General features: G+C 47.6%; 1 protein-coding gene across 2 annotated transcripts in view; it reads right to left on the bottom strand.

The window, feature by feature from the left end:
• The window catches only part of WDFY1 (WD repeat and FYVE domain containing 1), a 46,146-nt gene that overhangs the window by 20,865 nt on the left and 9,169 nt on the right, over positions 1-16,112 (bottom strand). The window contains exons 1-3 of one of the 2 annotated variants that reach the window (XM_047870083.1): positions 14,225-14,293; positions 9,263-9,330; positions 2,912-2,985 (exon numbers count right to left, since the gene is read on the bottom strand). In XM_047870083.1, coding sequence (XP_047726039.1) covers positions 2,912-2,985; positions 9,263-9,269 — 81 coding nt within the window. In that variant the 5' untranslated portion in view covers positions 9,270-9,330; positions 14,225-14,293. Of the gene's footprint in view, positions 1-2,911; positions 2,986-9,262; positions 9,331-14,224; positions 14,294-16,112 lie in introns of those variants that run through there. The other variant, XM_047870082.1, reaches the window with a different exon arrangement.

Below are 16,112 nucleotides of genomic sequence, written 5' to 3'. Positions count from 1 at the left end.
GTCTCCCCCATGGGCTCCGAGCCCTCTGATTTCCCTTCCTGCTATTCCCAGGGAATGTGACCTTGGCCCTCGGCTCTTCTCAATCCACCTGCTATCCCCAGTTGGAGCCGCCCGGCCACTGTTAGCAGTTTCCGCTGACACCCATGTTCAGAGAACTCCCAATTCCAGACCAAACCCTTGAGGTTCTGGCCCACAGACCCAACTGTCAAAACGGATCTCATCAACTTCCCCTCTGTATCAGCATCTTTTCTTAGAGGGCAGCTGACCGCTCACCACCACCATCCTGGCTAAAAACCTGGAAGCCATTTTCACACAGCTCTCTGTTAAGCACCCACTCCCATCAGACATCAAGCCTGCTGCCCAGACAGTTCTCGAAGCCATCACCTCTTCTCCAGCACTACCCCCAGTGTTTTGCAATCTCACGTCGGGGTCCTGAAGTAGCCTCTTAGCTGGGCCGCCTCAGTTTCAGCCTTGTCCCCCCGAACTCCACATACAGGCACGCTAAGCTCACAAAAATAGAAACCTGACGAGTCTATGCTCCCCGGCTTACTGCTCTTCAATGGCTCCCCTTCGTGCAGTGATTACCTAATGTACTTGACCCTGAGGTTCGCTGTCGAGAGAGGTCACTGAGAGGACATGACCACCAGCTGGCCCGTGAACTGGGGCCCTGGCAATCAGCAGTCAGAGGCCCCTCACCCTTTTCCCTGGTCTCTGGTAAGCGTGTGTCACTTGGCCTCCCCTGTTCCCAGACGCTGTCCCAAGGACACAGCCTTGATGGCGACGTGCTGTTGGGACCATCTGGACAGTATACGTGACTGAACCCAGTGAAGGCCACTATTTAAAACTTTTAAGATTCGGGGGCGGGGGGGGGGGGGGGCGGGCAGAGACTTCCTCATCTCGCGGCCATTCAAGACAAGCCTTGTACGTAGCCCCCTGGCTTCTTACACCTGCTCCCCACCGCTCTGGAATGGCTCACCTCTTTCTTCGATCTCTCCCTACCTTCTGCTCATTCTCTCCCCCAGGTGAACACAGCCATTCTTACAGCTGAAAAAAAACCACCCTCGATGCTGAGGACTACAGCCGAGGCTCCCAATGGGCTCCAGGCTTGCATATCTGATGCTAACTTCGCATGGGCGGCGCTTATCCCCCTGGTCTCTCAACTGTACGGCTGGGTTCCTCGTTGTCCTCTCTCCCTCCAAATGTCCCCTCCCCACACGCCCCCAAGCCTTTGTCTTCTCAGTAAATGATACCACTGTGTACCCAGTGACTCGAGCCAGAAACCTGGCTATCACCAGCCTCCTCCTCTTCTTCCCCTCCCCACAACCAACCTTTCCCAGACGCACCTCAAATCCACCCACTTCTGTCCACTGTCCCCGTCAGCGTCCTCTCTCCCAGGGTCACAGCCTGACCATCCAGCTTCCATTCCTGCTGCCCCCCCAAACTGATCCGTTCTCCACCAAGCAGCCACAGGGATCATTTGAGCGCATAAATGATATCCTGTCACTTGCCTGCTGAAAGCCCTGTAGAGCTTCCCACAGAGTCTACAACAAAACTTAAAACTTTATCCAGACCCACCAGGCCCGACACGACCCGGCCTCAGACTGCTTCTCCCATCGCCCCCCAGCCCCTCCCTGGTGCTGAGCATATTGTTATCACACCCAAGGATGAAATCGTGGATGTTCTCACTTGCTCCAAGGTGGTGTCAAAAATATCAATCCAGCAAGCTAAACCCAGAGCAAACAGAAGGAAGAAAATAATAAAATTAGAGTTGAAATAAATAAGCGGACAATAGGAAAAACAAAAGAAAAAAAAAACAAAAACACTGAAACCAAAACCGGTTCTTTGAAAAGATCAAGGAAATGGACACCGATTCAGCTGGAGCCAGGAAGAAACAGCGAGGACTCCAACCACTAAATCCAGCAACGGAAGGGGGACACGACCGCCAGCCTTGCAGAAGAAACACAAAGGCTCGTGAAGGGCTGCTATGCCCACGTGGCAGAAGCCCGTTCCACCATAAAAGGAATGAGGCGCTAATTCAAACCGCAACACAGATGAACCTTGGAAACATGCTGAGTGAAAGAAGCCAGACACGAAAGGCAACGCATCCTATGTGACTGTTTACATAAAATGTCTAAAACAGGCAAATCTCTGCACTCGGAAAGCAGAGTTGTGATTACCAGGAGCTGGGAGAAGGAGGCGCGGGAGTGACTGCTAACGGGTACGGGTTTCTTTGGTGGGGGTGGTGAGAATGTTCTGGAATTAGAGAAGGTTAATGGTTGTATAATCTTGTGAATATACTACAAAACCAGTGAATTACATACTTTAAACTGGTGAAATTTCACGCGAATTATACCTCCATTAAGAAAATACACGTACACACACCCACGCAATTAGAATCATAAAAATACCTACAATCTATACTAACTTGAAATTTTGAATATCTAGCCCTTCGCCACAGATAGTTTGAGAAGCGCTGCCTTAAACGGTCATATGAGCTGTTGACTCAATGACCAGTCACCAACCTTGCCCTCTGTCCCTCTCCACGGTTACACTTCCATACACGTGCACGCGTGTGCACACAGGCCGTCATGCCCACCCCCCGCCTGGCCCCCTTCACGGTTCAAGGATGGGGCCTCACATTCACCTTAGGAAAGCTGTGCTTTGTGGCTTAGGCTGAACACCGAACTATCAATCACGCAAACATTCTGAGCTCCATGACTAGTTTAAAAATAAGCACTAATTAAAATTAATCCATTTTTAGGCCTAATACCCATACTGAAGTAAAAAAAAAAAATCTTTGATGCCAAACAATCAGGCATCCATCATTCTTTATTCCAACCGTCCAACAGGCGTGAACGCTGCGGGGGGAGGGGGGGGTCAATGTAACGCATGCACTCTGGAAGCGACCTACCATGACGGCTCCATTATCCTGGCCCACAAATATCCGTCTGCTGTCGTGATGGTAAGCCATAGCAGAGCAAGGAGCTGCCAGAAAGACAAAGACCATATTAAAGGCAGAGCTACGCATTCTAAGTCATTGTTCAAAACACGTTATTTAAAAAGCATACACGATTTAGGTTTAAAAAAGAGGGCAAGAATGTTCTGTAGAAAATAACGATGTAAACGGAAAAGTTAATGGTTATTAACCATTATTGAAGTTCCTATTGAAGTTCTTTCTGCTGCTGCAGTTTAAAATTCCAACTCAGGGGCGCCTGGGTGGCTCAGTCGATTGAGCGGCCGGCTTCGGCTCAGGTCATGATCTCACGGTCCGTGAGTTCGAGCCCCACATCGGGCTCTGTGCTGACCGCTCAGAGCCTGGAGCCTGTTTCAGATTCTGTGTCTCCCTCTCTCTGCCCCTCCCTCGTTCATGCTCTGTCTCTGTCTCAAAAATAAATAAACGTTAAAAAAAATTTTTTTTAATAAAAAAATAAAAAAATAAATAAAATTCCAACTCAAAAAAATCTCAATTGTTTTGCATCTTTGAACAGAGCAAGCGGGCATGCGGATTCATCTGGCTGGAACGCCCACCTGGAGGCTACGGAGTCTGCAGACTGGTGCTCGGTGCTCGGAGTGAGAAATCTGTTCCCTAAACTCAGCAGGCCATCCTGCCCCACCCCCCTTCCCCATCACAGGTAACAGAGTGGCTGGAATCATGGAAAAGGGGTTCCCAGCGCCAGAATTCCGATTCCACAGCATATGTGAGCCAAGTTAGGAAAGCCACTTTGGGATGATGTTTTCTCTTCCGATGGTCAAAAAAAAAAAAAGCCGGGGAGGGGGGTCCCTTTGCGATGACACACACAGCCTCAGTTTGGAGTACTGCAGGGGTAAGGTGCACAGTGGTGTCATGTGACTGGGCTAGCACCTGCTTCTTCTCACATCCACAGCCCTTTCCAGGTTCTACCTATCTGTCTTCCTTCTTTCCTTCCTTCCTCCCTTCTCCCTTCCTTCTCATTCCAGAGAATGAGTCACAGAGAGGAGAAACTCCAAATCATCTCCTTCTGCTAAAAATCAGAATTAAAATGATTTGTGAAGTGGAACACTTGAAATGTTTGGGTTCGCTGCAGCCTAAAGAATTTCAATTGACCATGCGAGAACCACCATGAGGGAATACGTACCGTGAAACAAACTTGAGCTTACTTTGAGGTAACCCTTCTTACAAAAAAGTAAAAGAAAGAAGATCTTATAAATGGCGTTACCATTTGAAAATGGTTTAATTTAAGGTTCTCTCTCTAGAAAGGGCTGACATTTTCCACTGAAGGACAAAAGTAAACTCGAACACTGGACTGCACCTGAAGGCAAAGACATAGATAGCTGCATGATGAGATGATGGAAAGAGGCTTTTTCAAGTGCAGAGAACTACCCAGCTGGAAGGCAGGTGTTACTGCAGTGAGCACACAACAATCACACTTGACTGAAGTCCGTACCCCTCATCCACCACACTGAACTGGGGGACTAGAAAGAATGACCAAGTTTAGGGCCACCTGGGTGGCTCAGTCAGCTGGGCATCCGACTCTGGGTTTCGAATCAGGTCACGATCTTGTGGTTTCGTGAGCAAGAGCCCCACGTCAGGCCCTGTGCTGGCGGCATGGGGCCAGCTTGGGATTCTCTCTCTCCCTCTCTCTGCCAGTCCCCAACTCATGCTGTGCCTGTCTCTCTCAGACAAATAAAAGTTCTTTAAAAATCTAAAAAAAAAAAAAAAAAAAAAAAAGAACAATCGAGTTTAAGAATTATAGCCCCAAAGGTATATGTATCCTAGTGTAACGTACAGTAAAACCTTGATTTGCGAGCATAATTCATTCTGGAAACGTGCTTGTAATCCAAAGCACTCATATATCAAAGCGAATTTCAAGAACCATCGGCTCAGTTGTGATGTGATGTCTGGCATCACCTACTGCTTGTACTGAAAGATATCGCTTGTTTATCAAGTTAAAATTCATGAGATGTGGCGCCTGGGTGGCTCAGTCGGCTGAGTGTCCGACTTCGGCTCAGGTCATGATCTCAGGGCTCGTGAGTTCGAGCCTCATGTCAGGCTCTGTGCTGACAGCTCAGAGCCTGGAGCCTGTTTCGGATTCTGTGTCTCCCTCTCTCTCTCTGCTCCTCCCCTGCTTGCTCTCTCTCTCTCTCTCAAAAATAAGTAAACATTAAAAAAAAATTTTAAAAACTCATGAGAAATGTTTGCTCATCTTACAGAACACTCACAGAACAAGGTATCTGCAATCCAAGGTTTCACTGTGCTCTTCAATAGCCATCATAAAATTATCTTTGGCAAACCAAACACGCGTTGATGATTTCAGATTCACTGTCGTCATTTTTGCTTACTTCTAGGTTGGAACAAAATCTTAACACTTTAGTTTTAAGCTTCTTTCGATTCTTTTTATGTCCAACCCCCCCCCCCATAACAAACTGTCCATAAATATGTAAAATCCTCCCTTGTGTAAAATTTACAACGTGCTGAGTAGTTTTATGAGGATAGAGAATTCTTACATTTAAAAAAGGAAGAAAAAAGCTTCCCTAACTTATTTGTTTTGCATCTAAAGATGTCCTGACTTTTTTCTTTTTTATTTTTTTTTCAAGTTTTATTTTTGAGAGAGAGAGAGAGAGAGAGAGAGAGAGAGAGAAAGAGAGAGAGAAAGTGAGCAGGGGAGGGGCAGAGAGAGAGGGAGACACAGAATCCGAAACAGGCTCCAGGCTCCAAGCTGTCAGCACAGAGCCAACGCAGGGCTCAAACTCACGAACCATGAGATCATGACCTGAGCTGAAGTGGAACGCTTAACTGACTGAGCCACCCAGGCGCCCCTGTCCTGGCTTTTTTCTAGAAGAGAAGGTTCTAGTGAGATAAGCAATATTAATTAAAAAAAAAAAAAGTTTGGATATTCACACAGTTTTATAAACATGCAAAACATATACCATCTTTAACTCAGTGGCCTTTTAAAAAGGCATCACTGCCATCCAAACTCACATGCTTCCAACTCTAGTTTTGTAAATAAAGGTATTTTTGGTTTTTCCCTTCATTTATGCATTGTTTATGGTTGCTTTCATGCCACAGCGGCAGAGCTGAGCAGCTGCCACAGAGGCTGTGTGGCCTTCAATGTCTAGATGTTAGCTGGCTGGCAACTTTCCCTTCGCAGGAAAAGTCAGTGCCCACCCCGTGACTGCGGTGGGTGGCATCACTCTGGAGCCAGACGGCAGGGACTGGAATCCCAATCACAAGCCACGGGCTTAACCCCTCTGGCATCGGTTCCCTCGCTGACCAAACGGTGAAAAGACGCCGTCCCTTGCAGAGCTGTGTGATTTCATAGAAAGGTCCTACCCAAAAAAATGAGGCACGAGTCACCGGGTAGATGTGGACACTAGGAGGGACCGTTTTCCCCTTGGCTAGAGCAGACTCTGAAAGTCCTTTTTGCTCGGTGAGGTAAAGTGACAGAGCGACTCGAGTGCACAGAGCGGCACGCTAAGGGGCGGCTCCCTTCACTCTGTCAGGCCCCAAGAAAGAGTTTCACCTGGTGGATGGACGCTCGCGTGTCCTCGACCGGACAACCCGCAGATGGTGTTCAGAACCAACTGCCACTTCTCACATTTTGAAACCCGTTTGGGAACAAAAGTCATCGCGAAACAGTCATGTCTCGTCATTCATTCGCCCTGTTTTCTGCCGGCGGTGTTCTCACAGTTTCACCAGGGATGCAGTTCCAGATGGAGCACAACACAGAAGCATCCGGAAGCACCAAGCTGAATGTGTTTGGGTGCAAACATGTGGGCGGCAGCCACCGACAACGGAGAGGCTGGGCCTGTTCTCTCCAGTTGTCACTGGTCTTTCCAGCCACAGCATTCTGGGAGCTACTTTCCAGGGGGGACACTTAAGCCAGGTTAGCAAGGGATGGCAACAGAGAGAGCCCACGCCACGGGCCCGAGACCTAAAAGCCAAGAAAGAGTGCACACTTCCACTGCCAGGTTTGGGGAGAGAAATTACAAAGCTGTACTAAATATCTGGGATACACACAAACCGAGGAGTAAGTGAGCAAAATACAGGACAAAGTCTCTATTCCAAGGAGCACGAACGACTCCAAGGTTGAGGACTCGGGGACGTGAAGCTGTGCCCAAAATGTGAAGTGCGGGGTGTGGGGGAGAGGAGGGGACGGGAGGAATAAGAGTGGCAGCATTAACAAGACTGTCCACGAGGATGACAAATGTTCCCCGGCACTGGCAGGACCTCCTCGGGCTGTGGCTACTGCCGGCGGTCAGGGCCATCACTGGGCCACTGCAGGTGAGGAGTTACCCGTCTGAGAGACGCCTCTGCCCTGCTCCAACACCCCCCCCCCCCCAGAAAATTTCCCAAACGGGCTCCATGAGTACATCTGCCAAGCCATCGGTCATCACCGCTGAGAGGGGGCAGGCAAGGTGACGCACGCTCCCTATGTGTGCGGACGCGGGCAACAGTCAGTCCCTAGTCCTCAATTATGATTAGCTTTTCGCGGAGACCTCTAAGGTGCTACGTCTCATAAAGTCTTATGGTTCCTTTTGTAATGGTTATCTTTGTCCCGGTATCTTCGCTTTCAGTGACTAACCACCAAGACAGAGGTCCTGGTGCGCAGCCTGCCCAAGCTGTCCCAGGCAGGCAGAAAAAAGGAAACTCCTGACGGACTACTAATTGTTTCAGAGCACGACTGCAGGACCCGAATGCTTGCACGCGCACGCACGCACACACGCGCACACACACACACACACACACTGCAAGAGACGTACAAAGGAGGAAGCGCAGCCAAGGAAAGAGGCCCTCGGAAGGATGACCCCGACTGATTACTCGGAATCGGTGTCTAACACGCCCCACTGGCTCTGGGCTAACTCTTAAGAAAGCTGTGAACGCAGTCAACAGCGTGTGCAGCGAGTGGCAAGGACCTTACAGCGGTGTTCGGACGTAACACAGCATCGAGCAGGCCCCAAAGCCTTTTTTTCTTTTCCTAGGGGGTCCTCTGAATACTGGAACCCTTAACTGAGGAAAATGCCTCATTAAGGAATTAGCAGCCAAGGATGGCTTCTATGTGGCCGTTTGGGACGGCAGGATCCAAGCCCAGCTTGGGGCCCGGGTGGCACCCAGGCCTCTGCTGTGGGGCTTCCTTTTCGAGAAAGGATGAAGAGAAGGAGTGGGGGGGGTGGGGGGGGGTGGGAGGAAGGCAGTGCTGCTGACATCTGCACAAAGGGCTGGAACTTAAGTGTAATTTTAAGTCACTGCATCCCAGGGCGATTTCAAAATCCCAGCGCTAAGGCTTTATCTTCTAGATTGAGTTTTCGAACACATTTAACTCCTGAGAAAGTTCTCTGCGTAGAAAGGGTTGCTCTTTGGACCCAATCTCTCGGTAGTACCGGAAGTCTGTGAAAAGGCCGGGCCGGAGGCTGGTTATGAAGGCAGGGGGTGCACAGAGCTCGTTTTTAGTGTCAGGATCAGCTATTACCAAGTACACGGTCACTAATAATGCAAGTTGGCAAAATAAAAACAGAGGAAAACCTGGGGGTGGCGGGCATGCCCTTGCCCCCCCACCTCTCCTTTCTTTTTTCAGTTTTGCTCAACTCAGCTTCAGTTAAGCCAGCAGACCCAACTTCCTTTGCAAAAGAAAAGAAGTCTTCCTGCGATTTAGCATAGTCTGTTGGGGTATGAGGCAACTAAGAAATTCATTTTGAAATCTAATAGCACTGTTTAAAAAATTTTTTTTAATGTTTATATATTTTGAGAAAGAGGGGGGGGGGGGGGAGTGAGAGTGAGGGAGGGGGAGGGGGAGAGGGAGAGGAGGATCCCAAGCAGGCTCTGTGCCATCAGCGCGAGCCTGATAGGGGGCATGAACTGTGAGATCCTGACCTGAGCTGAGATCAAGCGTTAGGTGCTTCACCGACTGAGCCACCCAGGGGCCCCTAGTAGTACCTTTTATTCAGGCATTTTGAAATTTGATTCATCGGGGGCGCCTGGCTGGCTCAATTGGTTGGGCGTCAAACTCCTGCGTTTGGCTCAGGTCATGATCCTAGGGTCATGGATGGAGCTCCGTACTGGGCACGGAGCCCACTTAAGGTGCTCTCCCTCTCTCTTCCCCCTCCCCCCACCCCCCCCATTCCCTGGCACGCTCTCTCCCTCTCAAAAATAAAAATTATATTTGAAATTTGAATCATCAAAGCATTAGACACACTTTTCTTGCTCTCAAAAAAATAAGTATTTGAAATATGAATCATCAAAGGCATCAGACACACTTTCCTCAAGTGGAACAGCTCAGCTACTCACAGGCCATTGTGTGGTAAATGCTGGGCCAGTACTGACCGCTGTCTCTTTTCAGCCATACTCGAATGGTTCTGTGGAGAAAAGAACGAAAGAGTACTTTTTAGTAATTTTATCTTCTTTTGTGCTCCAGGGAAATGTAACTATTTTATTTTCAGTAGTATTTCCCAAATGACCTCATAAGGTTAATCAGGTGGACAAACTAGAGAAATACGCCAGGACCCACAAGTACAGCACATAGTACATTATATGTAGTCCATACACTATTCACACACACACACACACACACACACACACACACACACACACGTGATCTACAGTTACACATATATGACCACATATGGCAAGTTATGTAGTAGCTCAGAGTCAGGATTTCAAGTGAGTTTAATAATACATAAAATCTCATTATAGGAGGATACACCAAGAAAACGGGAGAACTATTCACTGCTTTCCTTAGTAAAAAACAAACTGTGCAAATTTGGTTGCTTGCCATCTGGGCCAAATGAGGACAGCAGAAGATACAGACGGAACGACAATGCTTCTGGAGGAGCGGGACAGATGCGCATGGGAAGCAGAGCCCACAGCAGTGCTCATTTCTGATAACTCCCAGCCTTCCTGCCCCGGGGGGAAATCACCCCACACCAGGTCTCTGGGCCTCTCCTTTCATCAGAACACACACAGGGAGATGAGGAAATCCTGTACACAGGCAGGAAAATGACAAATGGCCAGAATAGCCAAAGATTGGTATTTTGGCTCATGTCAGAAGAACAATAAGGAACACTAAGACCCTTCCTCCTCCACTCACAGAACCTCCTCCAAGCTCCAGGCCTCTTCCTCTTCAGGACCCCTGGGACACGCGTGCCTCCTCCCGCACAGGCACGCTCTGCCTCTGCAGTGAGTCCCAGCCATCCCACTGTCCCTTCCTGGGAGCCACGTCCCAATCCCTCTCCTATTTCTAACAGCAGCACCGACTCTGGCACGCAGCTGGCGCTCATTAAATGTTTTCACCTTAAACTAAAATACAGAAGGCTAAATGTTGACTCAACAGGTCACCATCTTGTTTGAAGTTCAAGGCAAGTATGACTGGTCTATGAGGATAAAAATCAGAACAGTGTTGCTTCTTGGGGAGGAAGATAGAATGTAAAGGGACACACAGGATGGCAGGGCTCTGGGGAGTTGGTTACACGAGTGCATGAATTTGTCAGGACTTGTCCAGCTGCAATGAAGATCTGTACAGATTCCTGCGTGTGATTAGATCACAATAAAGGAAGACTTAGACGTTGACCTTCACTCATCCAAATAAGTAAGATGACCCAGTAGCACAGTGGGCAAATTACTACTTTGTAGAAGAACTGAACACAGGCCTCGGGGTAGGAACAGCCATGTGTACAACATGCCCTGTCTTCCAGCCACTGCCAACTGGTCACAATGGAACCTTTGCCAACCTTCTCCACATCCCGCCCCTGATCACAACTGGCTAGACCAGAAATGGGCGTCTGACCCTAGCTGAACCAATCAGCTCCTCCCTTGGGAAATCAGAAACCAGGAGCGAGAAAAACAGATCAGTGTCTCCAGTAGTTGAAATGGCTGTTTCCGGTCATATGGTTTGCGATTTGGATTGCAGAATGTATGAAGTCAACTTATTAAAAGGAGAAATGAGCTGCAGACGGTCCAGGTGAGAGTCCCTCATGCCCAAAGCAGAGCTATTTCCCAAGACTGGGGTTTTGCGAGGCAGACACCCCAGCATCCTTACCAGAAACACCCTCATCAAGCAGCCTAAGTCAGTCTGACTTATTTCTGTTGTTTGCAATCAAGCAAGTACCATATACCGTGTCTGAAGAGACACCAAGAAGAATATCAAACACCGTCTGTTCAGCTGAGCACCATTAAATGAGGTTCACAAGGCAAGATAACCAGGCAGACTTTCTTTTGAGGTACCTGTATTGTGAAAAGAAGTTCTAAAGCATCCAAGTTCACATCCAAAATTAAAAGAGAGGGGAGAACAGACTAAAGCATGTAGAAACAGACCTTTAATTTTTACAGTTTGTAATTCCACATCTTAAACCAAAATTTAACACTCTTCAAGGTAACATTTAGACTTCTCTGTTACGGGGTCCTTGGTTGCTGTTCATGATTACCCTACCTTCTTCTTTCCCAAACCTCAGAAGTTAAAAATTTTTCATAATACAGACCTTTGTAGTTTGGAGCCATTTAAATCAAGTTATGAAAAATGGCTAGTGGCATAGAAAGTGTTCACATTATAATGTTAAGTGAAAGCCCTCTACAAAACCAATAACGGCAGTATGATACCAATTTTGTTGGAAGATACCATCTGATCAAACCTCTAGATTCAACTACCAATTTACAGGAAATACAGAGGAACATAAACACCACCCCATGGGTGCATTCAGCAAAACTCAAGACCACAGGCAAGGCTACAGACAATGACCCAGTTCCTTCTACAAATAATTTGCATGTGGAAAAAAAATAGAGATAGAGGATCAGACTATAATTAAAGAGGTTTTAAGAGATATATCTAGCAATCCCAATGCATAGACCTATCTGGATCCTCGCTCAAACAAACTGTTAAACACACGTGTATCGTCGTGAAACTGAAAATCTGAACACTGACTAGATATTTGACGGTATTAAAATACCGTTCATTTCTTTAGGTGTAATAATGGTATTGCAGATTTTTGCTTATTTGCTTTTTTAAGAAGTAAGCAGTGATTCCAAAATGTGATGCTGGCCCTTGCTCTCTGTTATCGGTACACCCACCACAGTCTGGCTCCGTCAGCTCCTCTCATCACCTGGTGGGTTCTTCCCTCCGACACGGTGGGCCCGCCCCGGGGCAGGTGGACCAGCGGCTGCAACTCCCAAGGAGCCACGCATTCCGTTGCCCCGTGCTGAGAGCCCACCAGCAGTTGGCGGTCTCAAATCAGGGGTCCGTGTGACACTTAGTGCCTATGACTTCCCAACCCAGACCTCTATCCCAACGAGCTGCCGTCCTCAAGGACCCCAAGTACCCCGAGCTCCAGTTAGGCTCTCAGCCCTCCACCCTCGCCACTCTACCAAGAACTTCCCTCTCCAGATAGTTTATCTGGGCATACCGCAGCACGGGTGCCATCTCAGCATGACACAGCCTGTCACTCACTACAGAAGGTTTTACGGATACATTTCATTACTTACGTTCAACATGAGGGATGAAGCTAAAGGAGCTGTAAGAAGTTAAAGGCCAACTCCTTGAGAAGCCTTAAATCTACCCCAGGGTCCTACTCCAGTTCCAAAGACAGGATAGGAAAAGGCAAGGCACCGGGAGATCAGAGCGTCGCACAGCGCCCCGTCAAGTTCACCGGCCTTCATTCACTCGGATCACAAAGGGGCTAAACCTGCCAGGTTTTTTAAGGGCCTAAAGAAGAACAGAGTACAGACACATTCTAAAACCCTTCAAATCAACTCCAAAAGTTGTGGGTCATGGACACACTGGCATCTCAAAGAAGGAAGGACTCAGTGCCACAGGCTCTTCCTTGGGTCCTCTCGTGAGAAGAGCGATACTCAAAGGCAGAAAAGGCGGCCGGAGAAGGGGAAACCCTAAAGGTTATCTCTTCCAGCCAATCATCTAACCTGGAAAGGTCTAATTTTAAGTCTGCAAAGCTCAGAATTATATTCAAAATAGCCCAAGGTCAAAATGGAACCTACCTAGACACCGGCATTTTGTGAAACGCAGTATCATTTCCCTTGGAGGACAAACGTTAGTACTGTACTTTGGCTTGCACCCCAGCTGACACACTGGGAAACTGGCAAGACTTAAATGATCTCATGGGATGTTTCGGTTGAAAATCTATCTTATCCAGGCTGCGAGAAGCCCATCCTTTCTTGGGAATCAAGTTCCAAAATCGGCACTTGACCTTGACAAGGTCTCTTTGTAGTCACACCTTCTCTCTGGAACCCTGCCTCTTCTCTTTTCAAGCCAATCTCTTTCCCTTCCTTCCACAACAACGCTAAAATCTCTCACTTCCAAGATGAAATCAAGACAATGCTAGGTTTAACCCCTAACACTCCCGCACTCCCAAGAACCTATGCATTAAACAAAGTTGTATAGTTTCTACTAAATAATATAGGAATGTGTTTTGTATGGTGTTTAGAATAGGTCTCATTTGGTTTAAAGAATGACTGCAAAAACAGACTTAAGTTGGGCTGTTTACTAAAAAAGTCAACAAATGGGGCACGTGGGTGGCTCAGTCGGTTAAGCGTCCGACTTCAGCTCAGGTCACGATCTCACAGCCCGTGGGTTCAAGCCCCGTGTCGGGCTCTGCGCTGACAGCTCAGAACCTGGAGCCTGCTTCGGATTCTGTGTGTCCCTCTCTCTCTGCCCCTCCCCCACTCGTACTCTGCCCCTCTCTCTCTCAAAAGTAAATAAAACATTAAAAAAAAATTTAGGGGCGCCTGGGTGGCTAAGTCAGTTGGGCATCCGACTTCAGCTCAGGTCATGATCTCACAGTCTATGAGTTTGAGCCCCGCGTCAGGCTCTGTGCTGACAGCTCAGAGCCTAGAGCCTGCTTCGGGTTCTCTGTCTCCCTCTCTCTCCGCCCCTCCCCTGCTCATGCTCTGTCTCTCTGTCTCAAAAATAAATAAAAATATTAAAAAAAATTTTTTTTAATTAAAAAAAAGTCAACAAATTCCACAGGCCGAGAACATTTACTATTAAATAAATTGGAGGTAAAATCTATTCAATAAGCTCTAAGCAACACAATACAGTTTGTGACATTTATAGGAGAAAACTATTAAAAACTCCAGGATGTTATTAAGAGATCATATAATCACAGAGTATCAAGATCAGATGGTTTTATTTCTACAAAGCCACAATATTGCCTGCCTAGACGAATGTCTAAGCTGCTTTCTCTACTGAGTTAAGATACAACAGCTTAACTTTTCCTTTAATATTTTGACAAGTTTACACCCACGCACCTCAACTCATTTTCTGTTTTGCTTGCTGCTTATTCTAGCCATTTTTCTAGAGGATGGCTTTTCTTTGAGATTCCAAGACCATGTCAATCTGGAAAAAAAAAAAAGTCTTTCCTTACAACCGAAATCTTAGAAACTGGTTGATCTTCGCGAGGCTCTATTTTTAGGCTATTTTAAAACAATAGCTTGACAGTTTTCCGAAAGGTACTTAGAAAGGAAATGTGTCATTTCTTTCAGGGTCTGCATACAATTTTTTTCAGACTTCTCCCCGCTAAGATTACCTACATCTACCTCCTCCGGCCTCCTAGTTAGAGAAGCCAGGACTTACATACAGCTGCGGCATTTTCCGCACGTAGACGAGAAAAGGTATTTCTATGTGAGACGGTAATACGCATCGCCACGCTGCCTGCACGCCGCTACCCACGCCTTGTTTGTCCGCCGGTCTTCAGCAAGGTGGACGGTCCGCTTATTTTCTAGACAAACGAAAGGCCAATGCTGGCCTGTACTTTCTTGTTTTAAAGGTTTCGAACCGAAACGTGTTTAAAAACGCGGGGGTGAGCAAACGGACACCTGAAAACAATAATAAAACACCATCGCTAGGGTTCTCATAATTTTGTGTCAGCACCGCAAATCAGAACCGGCTCTTTGGCAAGAATTTGTTCCATATGGTGAGCAAAAACATTTCCCGCCTAACACTGCTGGTTCTGCTAGCAACGGTCATGACAACAACAAAGTGATTGAGACACTCCATGCTTGGCAACTGATTCTGAAGACATTAGTTCATAGGAAAAAAAGAACTACGCATTAAAAAAAAAAAGTTACCCTGAGCACTATTCAAAGGAGTAAAAACTGGGGGGAATGTTAAATAATGAAATGGGCTCCAGGCATATTAATTCAACGGCTTACGTAGTCATTACAAATAGTTATGAAAACCATGGGTTCGTGATAAGCTACTTGAATTAACAGGCTGGTGTAGCCGTTAAAAATAGTTGCCAAGACCATGAATCCATGAGAAAAGGTTTATGAAATGTTAGTTGTTTTTTTTTTTTAAAGCATAATGTAAAATGACAGAGCTAACTTCCGTAACCGGGCTGAGCAGGACCGGTAGGAGAGGAGAAGGAACGCGCCTGTGAGACAGCCGCGACCTATGGCTCCTTGTTGGGGTGGGGGGTGGTCCTGGAGCCCTGACATCCAGAGAACCGCGGGGTCCCCCACCTCCGCTCAATAAGCAGAAGAACAAGCCAACAATCAAACAAGGAGGAGGTATCTTGTGTGACGTCAAGACAGCCATCTAAATGTGAAGACTGCTCCCTCCGCAGGAATGTGTCTGTCAAATCATTCCCAACAAGCGCAAACCAGGCTGAGGGGTAAAACAGGCCTCAGATTAGAAGCTCCAGTGCCAAGGGCGGGCACTAGAATCAGAGCAATCTCCAGCAGGGTGCAGACCCTTCTCTTTCTTTCGTAAGGCAGATCCTAAGAGGCTCTGGTCATCCCTCACGGGAGGTTCTCCCTCGGAGATTGGTACTGTCCTCAACAGGAAGTCATTCCATGGGTGAGGCCCTGAAGTCTGGAGCGTGTCATGCCCCCACGGGGTCTAGTCAAGGATCTGATGCATCCAGGAGGCCAGTGCAGAGGGCCAAGGACGCCCAGAGCTCATAAGGAGATTCGGACCGGGACACAAGGGTTAGAGACACTGGATGAACAGAGAATGTCACGCCCCAGGAGCGGTGAGCAGGGGACACATCCCCACAAAGGAATCAGATGCAGAAAGGCAGAGAAGAGAAGACGCCCAAAGGCCCGGGGGCACCGGGCCTGAAAGAGACAGGGCAATAAAAAACCATGCCTCCTGATCAACATGTGGCCCTGCCTGACCTCTTCTAAGTTCACAGTA

This window comes from Prionailurus viverrinus, chromosome C1, assembly GCF_022837055.1.
Source record: "Prionailurus viverrinus isolate Anna chromosome C1, UM_Priviv_1.0, whole genome shotgun sequence".
Classification (NCBI taxonomy): Eukaryota; Metazoa; Chordata; class Mammalia; order Carnivora; family Felidae; genus Prionailurus; species Prionailurus viverrinus.
The sequence above is the reverse complement of the archived record's forward strand: the minus strand, read 5'-3'. Positions and strand labels throughout refer to the sequence as shown.